The sequence below is a fragment of the Solea senegalensis genome, linkage group LG8 (assembly GCF_019176455.1).
Source record: "Solea senegalensis isolate Sse05_10M linkage group LG8, IFAPA_SoseM_1, whole genome shotgun sequence".
NCBI lineage: Eukaryota > Metazoa > Chordata > Actinopteri > Pleuronectiformes > Soleidae > Solea > Solea senegalensis.
Window position 1 is genome coordinate 15,596,626 of NC_058028.1, and position 22,030 is coordinate 15,618,655.

Genomic DNA, 22,030 nt, shown 5'->3' on the forward strand with positions numbered 1-22,030 from the left:
GTTGAGCAGGACACACAAAGACGGTGGCATATTATATTCTCAAGTTATCAAAAAACAGCCATATAACAGAATGTATGCCACAGCCTCTGACAATCAGTGATCAATGGTTTCTATAGCTCTCTATAGATATAGATATATATATATATTTATTTATTTGTATTATATATAATATGTAGATTTATAAAAAAAAAGATTTTTATCTTAATTACAAGTAGTGGCATTTTTCTTTTATATTCATTATTGCAATGAATTGTTATCTAAGATGATTTAAAAAAGAGAGGTGAGCTCTGTTCTGCTACGCAGTTATTTACAACAGTTTTAAAAAGCAAGCGATCTGATCTGATACGGTGCCTCTCCCCGATAACAGGGAAGGACCGAGGATCTCAAATGACAACAACTGCCCAGCGGAATACGTTTAGAGAAACTGCAATTTGTACCTGTCTATACTGTATGATTCACTTCAAATGAGGCGCACACAGAATAGATCAATTACTCTCAGTTCTATTACAGACGTTTAAAAGAATGGTTTACTCATCGGGACGCCCAATGTGGGAAATGTGCAAAGAAAAATGGACCAATTTACTCTTTTTCTATGCCTGGATCAATTATTCATAGAGAGACAGAGGCTGAATCTTTTTTGCACAACCGAAAGGTTTTCATCCCACATGGTTTAAACGTCGTATTTCTTCCCATTTCCACCATCGTTCCGTAAAAGGCCAAGACGTCCTGTTCACAAGCAGTTTGTTAGGTAGCCATTTTCAGATCTTCCAACATTTAGTTTTCTTTTCCACCACTGAATGTACAGCTTGAACCTTGCCTTTGCCACAAGGCAGAAAAAACCCTCAATATTTTTCACATTTCTACCATCTTGTTTATGCTTTTGATGACTGCCTGCTTTAATTGCTACAGGTTATTTAGCTTCTTTTTTTTTGTCTTTTACAAACCCCTCTGAATTTAATGGCCGAGATGAGCCAAACAAACGTGTTTCGAGGTTACTTCTGTTTCTATATTGGCTGATTATCTCGCTGGTTTGGGACGAGAAATCCTTCTATTGTGTGTAGTAAGAAAGCGTTTTCATTCAGTCGAAACAGTCCATGGTGTGGGATGTGGGTTTAGCACAGTCCAAACTTTCAAGCTTACAGTTTTCTGGTCTTCTATGGGTGAAAAATACCTGGCACTCAATCTTTGCAGGCAAGACAAAATGACTCAAAGACCATGATGATGACGATGATGATGAAAACAAGGTTTGTAGTCTTGGTAAGGCGTTGTCAAGGGATGTGGCTTATTGGCCAACATTTTCCAATGTAGAAAGAGCAAAGTTGTTTTTTTTGTTAGTTTTTTTTAACCGTCAGCTGTGATCATCACCTTGATCACAATCATCATCATGATCTGTTCTGTTCTCATGTTCACAGCTCATATTTCACGTCATGTATGTCTGTGCTGGCTTTCCTGTTGTGGTATGGTATCCTCTCAAAAAAAGAAAGAAAGAAAGAAAGAAAGAAAGAAAGAAAAAAGAAATGCTGCAGGCAATTGTGACAGCCATTGTTGTTGTTGTTCATGTTTTTTCCTCCGCTGGTCAATACATAGTTGTATTTTACGTGTCTCTTGTAAAATAATTCCATGGCAACAGGAAAGTGAGATGATGATATGATGTTTGTGTATTCAAGTGTGTAAAAATGTGTGTTTGAGTATTTGTATTTGAGCTTAACTTTATGCATGTGTGTGTTATGATGTGACGTGTGTGATAGTACTGTATGTATGCACATATGGAGATGTGTGTAAGTGTGTGTGTGTGTGTGTGTCCTTGTCAAAGTCTGTGTGTGTGTGTATGTGTCAGTAAGGCACGGCAGGTGTTTTTGGTTTTCAGGGCAGTCCAGAGGAGACCACTGCAAGGCCGGGGTGTCTGAGGGAGGCGTGGCCAGCATGCACAGCTTTGGGGCAGTCTGGCGTCAGGACGCGGCCATTCTCCCCCACACTTCCTGTGATGGACAGACGGGCCTTGTTCCGCATGGCTTCAGAAAACGACAGCTATATGAGGCAAAGATGGAGGAGAGGGCAGAGTGGAGAGTTTGTTTAAAGGAAGACATCTTGTGCAGACATTTGACAACAGCTGCAGCTACTGTACATGCAAAGACACAGACATTTTCTCTGCAAATGCATGCGACTGAAACATTTACACATGCACGTGCCAGTATCCACGCTGTACACATGAAGATGTCTGGAGGTGCAATTACACATACTGTATCAGTAATCAAGTAATATATAATCAAAATATAACTGCAAAATATCGTTTGGAATTAACAATCACATGATGTGTTTATTGGAAATCAATAACATTTGAAATTTTAAAGATGCCACATAGAGTTTTCTTGTAAACCAAAGAAATATTCTTTCAGTTTTTCCCCAAAAAAGAAAATACAGCATCACGTAAATTAAGAAGTGCTGTTTACATTATTGATATATATAAATACTGTATATGTAGACACTGCATTGACTGCAGGAGAATATGTCCCTGTGTTTCCTCTCTGGCGACAAAGACGCTGATTCTCTGGCTTCCTGAAGCAGCACGAGTAAAATGACTATAATAACTCCTCAGGTTTTAGAAACCGTTGGAATTTTACCGATAGCACAAACCGCTGTGTAACTACGGTAATGCAGTGTGTCGTCAGTGTTGAAGGGTTAAATCTGTAACTATTTGTACTATCTATGCCGCTATCTTGACCAGGACTCCCTGGAAGAAGAGATCTTGTATCGCAATGGGACCTTCCTGGCTAAATAAAGGATAAATAAATAAAAGAAACCAACAAAAAAAACATTTTAACAACAGCACATTTTGTCGCAAAAAAACAGTTTCCATGTCTACTTGATGTGGTGTCTCTGTATTCATGTCTATGGTTTACATCTATGTTTACTGGCATCAAGTCATCTTTCCTGCCTTTGTTGTTGTTTTACTGTGTCTGTTCTCGTTGTGCTGCCCCCACCTGTTAATTAGAGGAACAGTAATCACAGCAGGATGTGAATCCCACTGTTTGCTCATGTGTATGCTCTCGTGTGAGCGGTGTGAATGCACCCCAAACGTGAGCAAATTCTAACCATCCTGCGATTGTCACACTGTTCCGACGCTAGCACGGTAAATTAAATGCAGAAGCAGGCAACATCCAACAAACATGGACAACAGAGACACACGTGGGTTTAGATCGTAGACATCTGCATTTCATAGGTGACCATGCATTTTGTGGGTTGTGGGTTTCAATAATCTGACAGATTCGGGTAAGGATTTGGAAGGTGAGGATTTTTGGAAAGACAGAAGGTAAACATGGAGGAGCTTTCTTTCGAGGTTTCAGATTTATAGAGAGGGAGTGACTGACTATACTGCTCAGAGTAGGGCGACACTTCACACAGAAAGGCTACTCAATGATTTCTTTGTTCACGCTCAGTCGCTGCTGTAGAATGAAAACCTCATTCCTCTCACAGCCAGAAAGCTTTATTTTCAGAGTGACGGGGTCACTTAAAAAGTCTGTAATATCACTCACGTAACCACTGTAAATGATGCCAGAGAAGAAAATATGCTTCACTTTCTGACACATGGCATGTTGTTTTGCTTATTAACTATAGTTAATGAATAAGTTCTATTAAGATATATTTCTTTGTCTATATAATATAATATAAAACAACTGTGAATGGTAATACACTGCCAGAAACTGAGGCGTGAGTTCTGTCATTTTTATGTTCAGCTCAATTTAAAACTAAAGAGAAAAAAAACAAGTGACTGCAAAAAAAAAAAAACAGAGTCTCTATACAGTCTATATTGTCTTGGATGTTTAGATGATACTTTTACAACTTTAAACTCCTTTAGATGATTAAAGTTGGGGGGGAATATGGCGCAGGTCCAGACAGTTGCACTGCAGAGCAGGAGGAAATGCAGTTAAGAGCTGTGTTATTGCTTTTGAGTAGAGTCCAAAAACGTCCCACACTTAAAGTGGTTTATTTGTTCTAAACTTTATATTTCATTTTAAGTCGGTGCTGTTTAAGTTGAACAGATAATGGCTGATATTTAGTGCATCACATTTTGCTAACTTTACTTTTTGCATCCTCAGCATACAATAAGGTGATCGTCGAACGTCGGATGCTTTGTGAAGCGTCTAAAAGGTCTCCTCAGCAGAAGAAAATGAAGTTTGGCGTTTCCTTTTCTATTAATTAATTGAAATTTAACATTAATACACATTTTACAACAGCCTCACTAGGTAGCCATTCTATATGAAGTGTTTTGTTGATTATTCGTCTGCGTTAACACTCAGTAACTGGGCTGTTATACAGTCGTGACGGCTGGTACAAGTCGAAATGCCTGTTCGGAGCATCTCCAAGCGGGGGTGCACAACTCCATCATATGACGACACACACAGATGACAGGAAACAGAGGCAACAACAGGTCACTCAAACTCCTGTGAGCAGAGGAAGGTTTCTGTTCCTTCACTGTTATTGTTGATAAAGGAAATTTAAATGTACCTGAGGTTGATAATATCTGACCAAAAAGTTAATGTAATTAAAAACTGCTGGCATTTTTTTCTTGTACTAATAAAAACACCTCTAATTAAATATAGTACCTGAATGGACGGGAACAAATCATTATGTTCACTGTGTGTTTTCTGCTTTTGTAGCTCATCAAATAAACAACTTCTGACACTGTGAGGAATCACTGACAGTTCTAGTCATGTCATTATTTCTCTCCTTCTGAGATATCTGGGTTGAGCCAGAGTGGACGCCACACGACAGCTAATTAATTTGTAGCTAGAAGCAGTTTGATTTGAACAAGGATCACAGCACTAACAAACTTCTGTGATCTAAGGAATGTTCCGTTCCACAAAAGATCATATTTGTATCATACTGTATGGGTTTAAGATAAACTTTTATATGGTAAGTTAATATCAGGAAGCCATTTCTATTTTGTTGTCATCAATACAAACTAGTCTGAGTGTTTTTACATGATCATATTTTACAGATTTGCAAAAATGCTCAACATACCTTCAAGTATTTGCATCTTTTATTAGTCTTTTGCAAATACTGATGGAATATTTTGAGGTTTTCACAGCTGGTCAGAAAATAAAGTGATGTGAAGGGCTTTTGGAGGATTAAATAGTACTGTAGTAACAAGATAATGTCTGATAATATTTAGTTTTCTTTGACCACCTCTATTTCTTTGTCTTGTTATTTTTTGGTGGATCAATTAAACTGGCAAATAATTTTGTTGTTAGAAGCCCTACACAGTATATAAAATCACATTTGATCCCATGGTAGACCCTGAGGATGGAGTTGTACATCCCTGCTTCCTCAATATTTTGTTATTACCTAAGATTACAATGCAGGTGCCTAGCCAAGTCATCGGCAAAGACCATCATCATCATCATCATCATCATCATCAACATCATCATCATCTGCAGCCAAAGACGATGGAACCAAAGCTGTAGTCACACACACTGTATCTAACCCCAAGTGTAACAAAACTAGCAAAAGATTATTAAATATTAGTCCGATATATATAAATGAAATAGGCAAAATTAATCTTTAACAAAGCAAATGGGGCCAATATATATATATATATATTTAAATAAAACAGGCAAAAGAAAACAAACATAAGGAGCTTCGTTGGTTCCACAATGCTTGACCACATCCTCATATGTTACATGAAGACCAGCACAGGTGCGTGTGGCTGCGTCTACATCGACAGTACAAATGTCTACAGCACCATCACCATGATCAACACCACCAGTACCCCACCTATATGGGAGCCTCTAAATCCTACCCCTATATCTTGACCCCCTCGGAGCCGTACACGTTGTACCCCTCCCTATAAGTGGCTAGATTCTGGGTGCTGGGGGAGGGGCTGGGGCAGTGGGGGGGGCTAAGGTCCACCTTCATGCGCTTAGCTTCGGCCCGTGACTTGTAGCAGAACTCAACCAGGGCCACCAGCATGGCCAGGCCCAGGCCGCCCACAAGGATGTAGAAGACCCCAGCCACGTTGGACAGGCTCAGGGCCTGTGATGACTTGTCCTGGAGAGAGAGAGAGAGAGCGGGAGGGAGAGAGAGAGAGAGAGAGAAAGGGAGGAGGTGGAGAGGGAGAAGAGAGAGAGAGAGAGAGAGAGAGAGAGAGAGAGAGAGAGAGAGAGAGAGAAAGGGAGGAGGTGGAGAGGGAGAAATCGATGCCACGTATGGAATTAATGGATGTTTTTTTTTGGGGAGACGTGAGTTAGTTTAGGTACGTGCATGGGAAATATTAGGGAAAGGTGAGAGGTGTAGAAGTAAAGATTGGAGACATGTTTGATAGTGAGGGAGGTGAAGGACAAGATGACAAGAAAAGAGTGTGAAGAAGGGAAGAGGGGAAGGGTTGAAGGAGCAGATAAGAGGCAGGAAAAAGCAGACAAAGAGATAGAGGTTGTCAAAGAAAACAAAATATTAGCAGCCAAAATCCAGTGCTAACTTGCTACTACAGTGCTATTGAATTCTACTTCACCTTATGGTATTACAATCTACGGCTACGACTATACAACCATCACCACAACACTTATATACACACTTTACTACACATCTGTAACATTTTGTACTACAGAACTACATTATCTAGTACAAGACAATAATATCACCACAGCTTAAATCAACAATAACCTAACAGTTAAACATAGAGTGATATATTACAGCGCAGACTTGTGACATTTCACTGTAGTTTTAATGGCTCCAGTAGACTGTTGGCAACATCTGGAGTTTCATAATAAAAAAGTGTTTCTACTCTGAACAACAGCAACTGCTGACTGTGTTTAAAGTGCTGGCAGATGCAGTATGAATTAGCTATAACACTTAAACAGCATCACTATCATAAAATATGGTAGCGCTTTATTTCACTGGTTTGTCATTTCCAAATACATTTCAGATGAGCAATGTAATCTGGTTTTAATTACAGGTAATTATTGAAGCTACAATTAGGCTAATTGTGTTGGAGCTTACATACAAATGTTGATTTCCACAGGACGTAAAAGCTTAATTACTGCCCACGCGATGAATAATACATTTTCTATGTATAATTGAATGAATAATGTTATTTATTTATAATTTATTTGATAGTTTATTTTTTTTAAATGAAAGTTGAATGGTCAGTTGACCTGTTCTGCCGTGACTGTCAAATGTTAATGTTAAAGTTAAAATATTTAAATGTAAATGTGCAAATTGAATACTGGTACACAATGTTAGATGTTCCACAAAAGGATCAGTGAAACATGAACCAGTAAAATAAAGCCTTACCAAGCCTGAGTCTAAACAGCCTGTCGTGTGACAAAATGTTCAACATGAAGGAAAAAGCCAATCTTTTCAAATCAATTTTTGCTGCAGCTTAAGACACATCTCATCTTTGTGCATGGGTTTCAGGCTACCAAAAATGGGCTAGTGTATGAGATCAAAACAAAAGCATGTGAGTGAAAGTTGGCAGATGACAATCAAAGTTTACAGTAGAGTCCTACTGCTGACTGTAATGAAGATGGTTTGCCACAGATTGCTACAGAGACTGAGGAACAATCTAGAATCAAGAGTTTAATCTGATGCCAATTAATCTAAATGTGATCCACCACTGAAATACAAATAGGGAAAATAAGTGAAACCACTAAATAGATTGTCTAGTCTAGTTTGGCACATTCAAGTGATGTTACAGGCTACAGTGTTTAAAATGCAGTTGCAGTAATCTGGAGCGTATTCAGGATGAGGGATTATAGCTAGCGGTCTGTGGGCCGCAGCAGCAGCATGAGACTGACCTTACTTCCAGAGTCCTTGGGTCCACACTCTCCCTTGTCATACCACCATTTGTTTTTCAGTTTGTCTAAGACGCCTGCTTCGCTCAGTTTCAAAACTGCAAGGTTTACCGGGGTTCTTCGCGTGTAAAAATAACATAAATAACATTATAGGTTATGTTATTTTATGTTATTCAGGTATTTAACATTTGCATTGCACAGCTCAGTCACACAGAAATGTATCACAAATAACAACAACATCACGTGACCTAGCATGGATCCCACTGAGTACATGTGTGTATGCTCGTTCACGAGGGGCTGGGGGGAGGCGAGGAGCTAAAGCGAGCTACAGACATATGAGTGGGACCCACCTTTGTCACGACAGGTAACACACCCATACTGCCCCAGCTCATCCTACACTCAGCAGAGGCAAGTACTGTTAAGCCAGGACTATGCGCATAAGGCTGGCACTGTGTTATAACCGGAAGAGTGAGCTGAATGAAGTGAGACAGAACTGGAAAAACGTGGCCGAGGATTTTCCACAACATCGACAGAGGAAGTACAGATTTTAGGTCAGATTAGACAGTAGTTTCAGATTAGACAGTGTTTGTGGGCCAGCCAACAAACACTGTCTAATCTGAAACTAATGTAACAATAGATGCTACTATTATAAAGTATAATAATAAAATAAAAGAAACTTGCTATCAGCGTCATGCAGCTGTAAGCACAGTCAAATTGTTTCGTTTGCTGTATATAATGACAAATGGCATTGTGATTTGCTTTGTTCCAAACAAGATGGGTCTATTGTTGAACACAATAAACGAAATAAGGGGTTTTAACAACGCTGTCTAAATCATACAGGCTGCAATATATAATCCATGAGCATAACAAAATCTTGGACTTTATTTTCCCAAGAAAAGTCTTATCACATATTTTGTCTGTCCTATCCTTGAGAGATACAGCTGAAGACGAAGATCAGTTTAACTCCAGACTGCCATCTCATCACTCCTCTTCCCAGAGCTACCACTAGGGGGCGAATATTCCTGTCTTGACAGTAACTGCCTTTCTTGAACTGAACTAACGTCCCATTACCTTGCACTCTGACCTTTTTGGAGGGGCTTGTCAGATTGTGTCATACACAAAGAAGAAATTTGACTCCATTAAAAACAAGAAAATATAAATTCCTATGTAATTCCTATATAAATTCCTAGTAATGTAATATAATAATCTAAAAACAGTGATTTTATTTCTTTGCCGTCTGTAACAAACTCAGCCAAATTGTTATTATTTTTTCAAACCATTGCTCCACCACAAAATAAAGTTCACTCTTTCTGTATTTTAACAAGCAGTGTTTTACCTTTGTCACTGAGTCTGAACCTTTTATATATAAAAAGGGCACACACCACTGACATCAGTGCAACACTGAGTTTATTTTTGAAGCTGTGATGTGTCACTTTTGCTCTCCCTGTTTGCTGCTCGACTCTTTGCCAGGGCAGATGCATGTGTTACTCTCTCAGGACGGGGACCGTTGCAGGCTGCCCAGCCGGTGAACGGCCCCTGTCCCCTAGTGGTGGGGTGGGCAGACAGAGAGGGCTAACCTTGGAGTCCCCTCCCCCGCTGCCACATTCTCCTTTGTCATACCACCACTTGTTTTTCAATTTGTCCAACAGGCCCTGCTCGTTGAGCTTTAGCACGGCCAGGTTGACCGCATTTCTTTAAGTAAAAAGGAGGGACAGATAAGATAGTTTGGTCAGAGCAGAGGATGGAGGGACAAACGGACACAATGGATGTGGGAACGACAGCCAGGAGGAAGAGGGAGGGAAAAAAAGAGGAGAGGGAGAAGTCAGAGGGGGTTGAGCAGACAAAGGTGAGTTAGTGGGGATGGATGCACCCCAGACAACATTTTCTTCTTCTCTTTCTCTTTGAATTTCTTTCTACTTCAGAGACGTTTTTCCACAGAATTTCTGTTCTGATCTCCGTCCATTAGTTCATGTTACTGTCTCTGTGCATCACTCTGGTGTCACTCTCCTGTACAGGGTTAGACTAACAGAGGAAGCTCCACTGTTAAGTGTCAGACTGTGGGTATCAATTATGTTAACCATGGTGTTCTGCCCTCCCCACTGTCTGCATGTGTGTGTGTGAGGCCTCCTGCTCACACCCCTGAAGGCACTGACTTCCAAACACAATTCTACTTGTGTACAATGCACTTATCTTCATTATTTCTTGTAAGTTCCCTATAGATATTAACATATTTTTTTAGCATATTGTTAAAATGAAATAGCCAATATTTGAAACCCACTTGCAAGGGGGGTAAATCTGTCGTCTTCATTGATTGCAATCTAGTTAAAAGCATGGATTTTTAAAAAGGTTTTAACAGCTTCTGCATTGATGGAACACTCAAGTCCACTTCAAAACAAAAAAGAAACCATCCTCAGAAACATACTTATGACTGTGACATTTGGAAACAAACACTCAGCAGTCAGAAAGTCAGCGAGAGGACTTCAATGAATCCATACCCTCAATTTATCACGCGACAATAGCTTCAACAAAAAAGTAGGAATGTAGAAAAAGGATCAGATATGGAGTTATTTTCAAATCTCACTAAATTGATTTTGGTACTGCAACTGTGGATTCATCTTCATTCTTCTGCAGCAGCACTCTTGCTTCTTCGGTTCATCCCCAAAACATGCAATATGGGGATTAGGTAAATTGGACACTCTCGATTGACCATAGATGTGAGAGTGAATGGTTGTTTGTCTCTATGTGGCCCTGCCATGGATTGGCGAACTATCCAGGGTCTGACCTCGCCTATCGCCCTATGTCAGCTGAGATTGGCACAACACCCCCCCGCGACCCTTATGTGGAGGATAAAGCAGTAGAAAATGGATGGCTGGATATTCTGCACCTACTAACCTTCTGCTGTCAACTCTGTCTGCACGTCCAATAAACTCAGAAATTGTGACTGAAAGCTTTTCAGGTCAGGATCGATACTCAAAACAAATGATGCATGCACTTTTCAACATATACAATTTATATTCACATTTTGCTCCCTCTGATTTTTGCCAAGGCCGGACTGAAAGACGTCAAAGATCGTCTTTACCCTCTGAAGTAAAGACGATCAAGAGATTCAGAGAGAGAGACCGTGTTCTCTGGGGTGATCAGAGCTACAGGCCATGACTCATCGTATGGATGAAAACAGGTCAAACATATCTGTGTCATGAGAACTACAGTCACACATCAATAATCATATCAAAAAGTAGCTAGACTTCAGAAAGTATACATCCCTAGCATTCATTTTAACTATCAGGGTAGCCATCCTCTTCATCAACATCATCAATTCAAATTAACACTGTGATTAGTGCAGTGAAAGGAGAGGCAGGCTCACCTGACGTGCACACTCCCAGCCACATGCGTGCACCTGGTAGACAGGGTTTTCCGCTGATTGAGAGAAGTCAGAGACAACTGTGGATAGTCCCGCTAAATGTTTTTTTTTTGTTGTTGTTTTTTGGTGGGGGGAGAGGAAAGAAACCTACCCACCCGCTGTCTGTCACTTTTCCCCCATAAACGGAAAAACCAATTTTGTCAGTAACAAGAGATAAACGACAGTGACTGTGGTTTTAAGGGGCTCGTTTGCACCACACACAGGGGGAAGTTATAGGGATAGGATGTGAGGCTGATGTAACATTCTGGTTTGGCTGACAGAGAGAGGTGAAGCGAGGGAGAGAGAGAGAGAGAGAGAGAGAGAGAGCGAGAGAGAGAGAGAGAGAGAGAGAGAGAGAGAGAGCGAGGGGAGAGGAGAGAGAGAGAGAGAGAGAGAGGAGAGAGGAGAGAGAGAGGGAGAGGGAGAAGTGAAGGAGAGAGAGAGAGAGAGAGTGAGAGAGAGAGAGAGAGAGGAGAGGAGAGAGAGAGATAGAGAGAGAGAGAGAGAGAGAGAGAGAGAGAGAGAGAGAGAGAGAGAGAGGGAGAGAGAGAGAGAGAGAGAGAGAGAGAGAGAGAGAGAGAGAGAGGGAGAGAGAGAGAGTGAGGGAGAGAGAGAGAGAGGGAGGGAGAGAGAGAGAGAGAGAGAGAGAGAGAGAGGGGAGAGAGAGAGAGAGAGAGAGGAGAGAGAGAAAGAGAGAGAGGAGGAGAGAGAGAGAGAGGGAGAGGGGAGGTGAAGGGGAGAGAGAGAGAGAGAGAGAGAGAGAGAGAGAGAGAGAGAGAGAGAGAGGGAGAGAGAGAGAGAGAGAGAGAGAGAGGAGAGAGAGAGAGAGAGGAGAGAGTGGTCAGAGAGAGAGAGAGAGAGAGAGAGTGGTCCAGCTTTACTGAATTTATTCAATTATTTTCCCTCAAGAGACACTTGTCACATTGTGAAGACTTTGTCTCTGCATGTCACAGTCACTTGTAGAAAAATAATTACTTTCATTGCCAGTATACCTCAGGGAAACCTTCTGGGACTGTTTCTTTAGGCTCATGTTAACAAGCCAGATAAACAAGTGGCTTCTGAGGGAAAACCAAAACAAAAGGACCAACTTTGGTGCCAATATCCAGTTTCATGTTTGCTTCCTCCACCGTACACTGTCTGACAAATACACACACTGTCAGCATTTCTTTGAATAGACGACCGAGTACTGCTCGATTTGGGTTTGATTTCATTTGACATTGTTCAATTGAAGTAATTTGTGTCTCAGTATTTTTTGGTGTAGGATCCTGTATTGTGATGAATTTCTATTCCCCCCATTGGCCAAGCCCCTCAACTTTCCATTTCTCACTTTTGGTTTGCTGTTCATCTATAAATTCCCCCTTGTGGCCCTGTATGTAGTGGCAGCAGTCAGAGGTTCTGCCCCTCCTTGCAGTCACATCCAGTTAATAAAATGCACCTACAATCATCATCATCATCATCATCATAATCATCATCATGACTACCATTTCTCAGCATGAAAGAAACAAAGGGACGGGACAACAGACAAATGGAAAGAGTTACCTGTAAGGTGGCCCTGTGGAGAAACAGAGCGACTGAAAGAGCAGGGACAATGAGGATGGGCACAAGCAGGAGAGGACGGACAAACGACATGACACAGGACACAGAAGTGGAGCTAACTGGCCCTAAATTAACAGGTGGATATCACAAGAAAGGAAAGAGCCCGAAACAGAGGGATAAAGAAATCAGAAAGGGGAAGGAAACATGATGAAATTTGCATTCTCAATGCGCTCGTCCATCGCTGCTGATGGGTGAAAACCTGTTATATTCCAAACACTGCAATGATGCCTTAGTTTGAGTGAGTTATCCTCATAACTCCTGAACGTCAGATCTAAACAAGTTCTGACCAAGTCCAATTGGATATGAGATGTTTTCACCTGACAGCAGGGACAGGCTCAATTACATGTAATATAAAAGGCACAGCAGGGTAGGTGGAATATCGCAGCAATAGTACAGTATCAGCTTTGTTACTGTCTCCTATTGTTACACTATTCCACCCACCTTAACTGTGAGCCTTTTGGTGTGGCAATGCCGTATCCTTTGGAGTCCAGGTTCCCCCCGACTTTCATGGTGTCACAAGGCTTGCGCTGCTCCGTGTACTCATTCATTGTGGACTCCAGGAGGAAGGCATACTTCCCTTTGGACTTGCGGACCCTCGCCACGCCTTCCGCCGTGGTTTTAGTGAAGACCGTCGGCTCAGCAGATTTCATATATGACCACATCTTCTCATACACAGCTATTTTGGACCTCTGGGGTGAAGAGGAGAGAGCAGAGGTTAATTAAAAATTGTTTACATACAATGCTAGATTGTCCTAGAGATAAGTATAGATTTTGTGCCAAGTGAGTAAAACAGAAAGCAGAAAACAGAGCCATATTTTAGAAATGCTTTGAAAATCCAAAAATTAACAGAGGGAAGCTGTTTTCAACCTTTACTCATACACATTTGTTTCATGTTCTCAGCCACTATCTTCTAACATATATATATATATATATGCTGTATAATGTGTGAAGAGGAGAGCGTCTGTGTCACCTTTAAAGGCACTTTAAGACGACCATGGTTTCATTAAAGTATTCATGCTGTTTGTCTCTGGATGACAATCACATCTCAATGAAGCTCAAATCAGCCTCTCTAAATGTTCTCATTTTCACTTATACACATCATCATCATTATCATGCCATCCTCACTGAGACAAATAAGAAAGATCTGGGATGTAAATATGAGGAGATGTGAGGAGATGAAACCAAAAGGATCTATTACCATGAAACACTGTTTATTGATTAGACACTTTTTTTTCCTGTGTATAGAAAAAAATAGTAACAGTAAGAGTTTAAATTTCATTTTGTATGATCAAGAGTCGTCTGGCTATTATAGTTGTTGAATAAAATTGCACAGCTGATGGAGGGTTTGAATCTTCCATCATCCATTCTTAACCTCTGGCATATAATGACATTTATAACCACATATAAATGTAACACTACATCTCTCCTAAAAGTCAAGCATCAATCTTACTCTAAATGAGCTTATGACTGGAATAGTGAAATACTGATTTGTTTGTGCAGTTATGAATTCAGTCTGATGGAGGAGAACAATTTGTCTGATATCATACAAAATATTTTATTATATTCTATATATATTTATATCTGTGTGTGTGTGTGTGTGTGTGTTTGGGGACCTATGCTCTGTCTATATTTGGGGGGAAAAGCTGCAGGAAATCAATGCAAGTCTATGCAATGTGCGCAAAAGTGTCCTGCAACAGTGAATGTGTGTACTCAAGAGTGAAAATAACAAGTGGAGGAGTTAAACTGTCAACCCCCACCAGAGTTCTGTTCCCCCTTCTCTCCTGGTGATAAAGTCTTACTCTGCCACTCTGCAAGCGACAAGCCATGGCTTCAGCTACTCAAAACCAGCACCCAGGGGTGACACCAGTGCGTGACGCATACCCGTACCATTGTAATGTAACTCACATCTAAGAGGACCAACAGGCTCCCCCCTCACTTTCCATCCTACCATTTATCTCTCGCCTTGCTTTTTCTTTTTCGATTTCTCTGTCTGAGAAAGTCCAACATGATCTGTCTTTAAACTCCCTGGCTAAGTATAATTTTCCTTCTTCATGTTTAATCCCTCCATCCATTCATATTCTTCTATCAGATCCTTTCTTTATCCGACCCAAACAAATTGTCTGTTTGTGCTTGTGTCGTGCACGTTGCTTTGGTGCAGTGTGTTCATCATGTATCCACCTTTGTGTGCGCGTGCATGTGTGCTTGTATTTGTTGCCTATCGAGGACATTTTCTGGCATAAACACTGACCTTGTCAGAACTAGTAGTCCTCATGGAGACCAAAACCTAATGAAGCAGAACCTCATTTCCAAGGTGCTGGTAAAGATTAGGGCATTAACTAGTTTAGTTTAGGCTAAACCAGCCTAACGCTTAGTTTAGGCTTTAATGCTTAGTTTAGGCTGTCCAAATGAGTGGAAGTCAATGCAGAGCCCTTAAAAGGAGAGTTGCGCAAACCTATGAGTGTGTGTGTGTGTGAGAGAGAGAGAGAGTATGTGTGTTGGAAGGAGAGAGTGAGAGAGACAGTAATGATGACGACTGTGCACATAAAAAGCAGCATCTGGCCTTAGAGGGCTTGATATGTGATGATACTGCGTGACCCTTTCCACATTTTCTAACACTGAGTGAGGCTGTGAAGGAGGAAATGGACACTGTAAGTCACCTTCAGGTCTGCCCATACAATAGACAACACGTTTAAATATACATCAGCACACAATTATGCTCACGTGAGATGAACACCGTCACATATGTTGATGAATATGCATACACACATGTGCATATTCACACAGATAATTAATGGTGGTGAATCCCCTCAGCTGAGGGAGAGTAAATTGCTTTTTCACCCTCCACAGACTTCAGGCCGCTCGTTACGTTGACGATGCCAGAGCCGCTCACAAAAGCACAAACTGTCTGCTAAAACGTCCACCTACGTGCTAAAAACATAATGGCAAATTGGTACACACACACAATGCTTGAGCACCCAATTGATTGTGAATATTCCTACAAAGCCAACGATGTGACGGAGCATCTTTGTCTGTAAACTAGTACTGACACTGGTGTTTTTTTCCCGCAGCGTCAGCAGAAAAATTCTGTCTCCATCAGCACTGTGTGTATATGTGTGTTTTTGCATTTGTTTATGAGAACTTATATAATTGCAGTCAACGTGGGTGAATAAGTCACTGAGTGAAGCCACTACAGGTCTCCTCTGGGCCACTTCACTCCACTCTGCTGTAATTTATGTGTCACTGCTTAATACAACAGCTCCCTGTAGTCGTTATATTCTGTTACAGCTCTGTCCACCTCCTCTGCTAATGCAGTCCACCTCTGCTTCACTGCTCTATACTATGTTTTATCGTCAACAATATTGCTTCATCTGACATCTGATCCACTCCAGTAAAGCTGCTTGGAGAATTGTAATCAAAAGAATAAATATCCTAAGCTGCTTGCCATTACTATTCAGTAAACGCCTCCAAAACCTGTGTCAACCCAGGTGACTCTATCAATTTTTATAGAAATTGACTGGGGATGAAAGTCAGACATTTCAGGTAAGCAACAGTTTTGTCTGTTTCAAAAGCCTCTCTCATTTCAGAACGAGGAGAGTCAGACATTCATTCCTCACCTCCCACCCAGACTATTTCAAATCATTGTATGCTGTCAAATATCTTCCGTCCTCTTCTTACCTTCAGTCTGAGTCTGCTGCTTAGCTTTTATTCTTTGCTTCAGTAAAGAACATTCACTTTCTCTTTATATTTGCTTTCGATATTATTTCGATGTAAACAAAAATTCCTAGCCTTTGCATGGACATTGCTGTGTGTTTTTTTAATACAGTATTGATACCATTTATATATATATGTATATATATATGTATATGTATAAGAGAAATGCCATCAAACATGCATAGACTGGATTGTTCCACCTTACGGATCTTCTGGTTTAAAAAGTGATACAGACGTAGCAGTTAACTCCGCTGGTGGCAAAAAAGATTTGAATGCAAGTCTCTGAGAAAATAAACTCTTACTTGATTTATAAGGTCAGTAAAAAAAAATCCCAAGGAGTTAATGGCCTCATTTGCTAGTTTCAGGTCTTCTTTTATAGAACATGATGTCAATTCTGTAAATCATGTTCCCATTTAGAGAAAAATAGAAGATAAAGCAAAGCACATATAAATGGATACCAGGGTGACTGACAGCTGGTATCATCCAAAAAGGAGCCTGGTTGCAAAAAAGGATATGGTGATTCTCTAGGCTTCAAAGCGGGGGTTCATGTTGCAACCCTAAGATTATGTCCATACACTGTCTATGTGCTCCCCTCTTCTAACAGTAGTCTGACGATCCATCCTAGCAGCAGGTCATCTTTAAACGTCTTTTGGTTTCCCATGGCAATGCCATCATTTATAACATTTCTTTTCAAATGATCACAACCTGAAACCTGAAGATTAGTGTAGAATTTCAAATAAAGTGCATGAAAAAGAAAACCTAATTTCGCAGTACTGATTCAGTTTTTATCTTTCAGAGAGACCAGCAAGGGGGAAATTGTCTTCTTGATCCTCTAATGCTGCGGTCACACCAGACACAGTGACATCTTTCGTGTGCTACATTTACAAACAAAGTCACTGCACGTCTGTGACAAATCAGTGTTGAGGTTCTCCGACTGATGACATGACATCACGTTCATATTCTGTGGCCGGCCAGACTCAGTTGGTTCACGATGGAGGAGAAGCTTTTATCCCTATGACACTAAAAGTTGTTCATCGTTGCTATCGTTAAAAAAATGGAAAAAGCTTGGACTAAACTTTGCAAGAAAGTCGGTCAAAATATACCCACCTCTGGTGTCCGCGCCACTCTCGCAAGCAAAAAAAACCATTCATTGTGAACGCAGCATGTGCCTTTCTGCCTCTTCTGAAGCCTAAGTTCAGCGGCACATTCATTTAACATAGTTTAAACCTGGAACTTCTATAGGAGTCAAGTGAGCGAGCAGAATGTGTTGAGTCCTTACCCTGAAGAACTCTTTAGTGGAGCCGGAGTCCAATGTCCCATAGGCTATTTCTGTTTGTTTGGCCAAATCCTCTGCACTCTCGATGGGTGAGACCATCCTCTCCACAGTGAGGAAGGCAGCCAGGTTGGCTGTGTAAGAGGAGATGATGATGAGGGTGAAGAACCACCACACGCCTCCAACAATGCGTCCTGACAGAGAGCTGGAGACAGGAAAGATGGAGCCAACGGGGGACGGGGGAAGTTGATTTAAGAGGGTGATGGAGACAAAACAATTCAGAGGGTTAAGAAACAAGATGTGAAGAAGAGAGATTTGAGAGAGAGAGAGAAAAAGCAGACGATATGACAAGATTTAAAAGATAAAGGAGAGGATTTGAAGATAATACATTTGCAGTGTGACAAGTAGAAAATGAGGGGTGAAAATTACAGGGATTACAAAAATTCATGAAAGACAGCAGAAAAACACAGAGGAATAAAGCATAATTGGGGTTAGTTCTTGAGTGAGAGATATGCGACACAATACATTGTAATTTTACAAAGCATTTTCAACACTACTGTGGATGACTGCAAAAGTGACACTCCTGCCAACGTAATTGTCTTTCAATCCTTGAACTAATTCAGCACCGACAATAACAACAAAAGCAACGTGAAACAGATTGTAATCTGGGCACTCCTCCTCCATCTCTACCTCCATTGTCTCTTTCACTTTTCTCCATATTTACTCTCTTTAGCTTCCCGTTGTGAGTGGAAGCACCAGAGTAAGTGGCAATTCATTTTGTTTACATGAACTTGTTCTCGCTCAGTAAAAAGGAGGAGCGCAAACACAAGTGAGCACATTAGAGGAAACGAGAGAAAGCTGGGAGAAGGTGGGAAAATGCTTGAAGTTTTCTTTGTGCTGCGGTCAATAAAAGACCATGAAATTTTAATGGGCACGAAAACACCCACGCCAAAGGAAGAAGGAGGATGACAAGTGAACAGTGAAGAGCATATCTGGCAAAACATATGCTCAGACTATAGAAGGTATAAAAATGTAAAAGAGCAACTGCATTCACAGTGAGTAAACACATGTTTTGTTGCCTTTAACTTTCTATGCAAAAAAGTCCAGGAAGACATTCATAGTATAAGTACGTCCATATTTTTGTTCTGGTTTGAAATAAAATCATTTGCTTTTCTTTTTGTAGCCCTTTAATAGGCTATTTATATGTATTTTAGACAAGTCTTGCTTTTCAAAAGCTGCCATGCTGAGCTGCCGTGCTTCCACAGCAGCCCAAACAAATCTGTGCTTCATGTTTAGAAGCAGAAGCTTACTACACAAGCCAAAAAAAGTGACTTGAACCACATAAACCCCACAAATAAACCAACGGAGAAGGTAACGTTGTTGCGAGAGAGTGTTTACATCCTTTCATTCCTTGCTGATTTCATAGAAATCCATAGTTACATTAAAGGGACAAACAACTTCATTCGTGTTGGTCACCTTGCTTTGCAGACCTACTGCGGGGTTTTAGATATGATTTGCCCTTGCAAATCGCCACAAATAATACAATTGAAATGCTCTAAATGCTCTCTGTACTCAGACAGTTAACAGACACTTTCACCCTGAAACAGGTACAGGTTGTGTTGTGTTGGTGACACTGTGTTGCGACAGGCATACAGATGCTGATGGCGTCTCAGTGGAGCTAAGATTCCCCAGCTGTAGTGAAGCATGTAATCATTCTCTTCATTACTGACACAGAGAGAGAGAGAGAGTCGGTTGGTCAGTGTCACACTTTTAAAAATGGTGATCAGTGTGTGTGGGGTATGCAACTTAAAAAAGCTGGAAACACAAATCGACTTTGGGAAAAAGGCTAAGAGGATCAGTCACTTGATAAGGATGTGAGCTGAAGTTCGAGACCCCATGCGGCTCACAAACATCATCATCTTAGTCTACAATTATTGTCTTGACTGATAGAGAAAGAGAGAGAGAGCAGAAATAACTGCACAGACTGTGATTTAAGTGGTTATTTTCACATCTAATGATTCAAGGTTCTGGCAGGCCATGGCGAATGCTTTCTTTGTCTCCACTAGATCCGGAGGGAAACACCTGGCTCTTAAGCTACAAAGTGCAACACTATGTTCACCCGACTGATGCTTAGTTTGTTGTTTGCTGCTGCACAGACATCAGACCTATGAGATTGAAGGAAGTTGTGGTCAGTGAAAAAAATTCGATTTTCGCTAAATGATGTTCAAACAGCAGCAGTAAACTGCAAACTTGTATAACTCCTATTTAATGGCCGACTCATTTCACAGCTGTTGGGTGACACCTCCTCTCTCTTGCTAAACAGAGACATGCGATCATTTTTGTTTTAAGGCGTGTGTGCTGGTGAGAGAAAGGTGTGAGATGCACTGTCATCTGACTCAGCAAAAATTGTGGAGCAACTCCACATTCTGCTTCTCTTCAAAAGCCAGCACAACTCTTAATCCTTACACACACAAGACACACACACACACGGAAATATGAATTGATAGTGTTTGTCCTTGGTTTTATGGTATTGATCTGTTTACCTGAATTAACGAAAGTGGCATATACTATGATGGATAGAGCTGCTGTGTGCTTTAAACTTACAGTATTAGGAGAAACACTTTTTTCAGAAGAGGAAAGCAAAGCTTAGACTACCCTTTGTTTTGATTATAATAGCAAATATATATATATACTATCTATACAAATGACATGAGGAAAAAGAAGATGAAGAGAAGCAGGGACGGTTGAAAGGGTTGGTATCATTAGAAACCAATTTTCATGGGTTCTAAGGGGTGAGCAGGGGTGTGTGGTATGAAGTGATTGGTGAGCCGATAAACAAGCCTTGGCAGCATTTGACTGTTATGTGACCTGATGAAGTGACTATGTGATTTGATTGGATGCTAAAAGAGAATTAGAATGAGAAAGGAGGTTACAACAACAACAATGCAGACATAAAAAAAAGACTTTCAGCAGCAGTGGATTTTCCCACTTCATTGTGTGTGTGTTCCTAACTGTTGTATTGCTTTCAAAATGTGACAGAACACACTTCTGCTGCCTGATGAACCTGCTGAGCGTGAAAGCAGGGTTCATGTAGTTATTTGGGAACATTACATTACGGGAGTGTAACTTTTACCTGGCTGTAAAAATGTCTCAGAGGTCAGTGCATTAAAACTGTAACCCCTTATTTTTGAGCATTTACAAACAGCAGCATATGCAGAAACCATTTATTTGTGCGGTTATGTGTTTAATACAGGGGCTGTTGTTTTTATTTGAACACTTTGTCACATGGGTTTAGAAAAGTGCTCAATAAATAAAGATTATTACTAGTACTTGTAAACTACTACTCCTCTGGTTGACTGTGATAAGTGGTGGTGTGCTGTATAGACAGCCTGATTGGTAATAAACAGCATTAAATTAAATATCTTCACATGGAATGGTAAAAAGGAGGAAAAGTTCCTACATACGCACTAAATGTTTAATGCTTGTGTTATAATGTGGAAGGGAACCAAGGCCCTAAAAGGATATTGCACAAATACAAGAATGCACTCGCTTCTTTTTGTTTAAGGCTACAGGACTGAAACTTTGAAAGAAAACACACATGCAAACACACAGAATTCTACAGCTGTTCAGCTGTGAAAATGAGTCTGGATTTTGGCTACGGTACCACAAAGCTTTAAACTGTTTTTATGTATAAATACTCACTGCAATAAACCTGATCAAGTTTTAAGAATGAACTTGATATCAAATACAAACACAGTACATCCTGCACGCATCAACACCAGACACTAGACTCATCCAAACATGATTTTTTATGTTATATCTGGCTTTTGTATGTGGATTGGCACTTTTAATCTCACACAGAGCACGAATGACAGATACCCTACAGAGGACAGGAAAATGAATTAGCTGGCGACAACATGATGAACAACATGGTGTCTACTTGTTTATGTGAAGTCCTTGATTTGTGTGTGTGTGTGTGGTATTAAGCGGCGTTTGGCTTTAGAAGCATAGTTGGAGAAAATGGTGACTTACTAGAGACCATCTGTGAGACGTCTGTGAGAGCATGGACAAGTTTGGGTGCATGTTAAACAAATAGCATTTTTTGCTACGGTTTAGCACACATGCACTGCGGTGTATGTGGATGAGCTTAAAAGTGATGTCCTTGGTTTTTCTTTTATGCCTGTGTGAGTGTGTCTGTGGTAGGGAGTGTAAATGTGTGTTGTTGTTGTTGTTCTGTGTGTGTTGGTATGCAACAGGCGA

At 40.6% G+C, this 22,030-nt stretch overlaps 1 protein-coding gene across 5 annotated transcripts in view; it reads right to left on the reverse strand.

The window, feature by feature from the left end:
- Positions 1-1,784: 1,784 nt before the first annotated feature.
- The window catches only part of gria4a (glutamate receptor, ionotropic, AMPA 4a), an 86,054-nt gene continuing 65,808 nt past the window's right edge, over positions 1,785-22,030 (reverse strand). Inside the window, exons 14-18 of one of the 5 annotated variants that reach the window (XM_044031689.1) lie at positions 17,777-17,975; positions 13,228-13,475; positions 7,794-7,908; positions 5,911-6,048; positions 1,785-2,028 (exon numbers count right to left, since the gene is read on the reverse strand). In XM_044031689.1, coding sequence (XP_043887624.1) covers positions 1,864-2,028; positions 5,911-6,048; positions 7,794-7,908; positions 13,228-13,475; positions 17,777-17,975 — 865 coding nt within the window. In that variant the 3' untranslated portion in view covers positions 1,785-1,863. Of the gene's footprint in view, positions 2,029-5,800; positions 6,049-7,793; positions 7,909-9,367; positions 9,483-13,227; positions 13,476-17,776; positions 17,976-22,030 lie in introns of those variants that run through there. The other 4 variants (XM_044031688.1, XM_044031691.1, XM_044031690.1 and 1 more) reach the window with 4 other exon arrangements.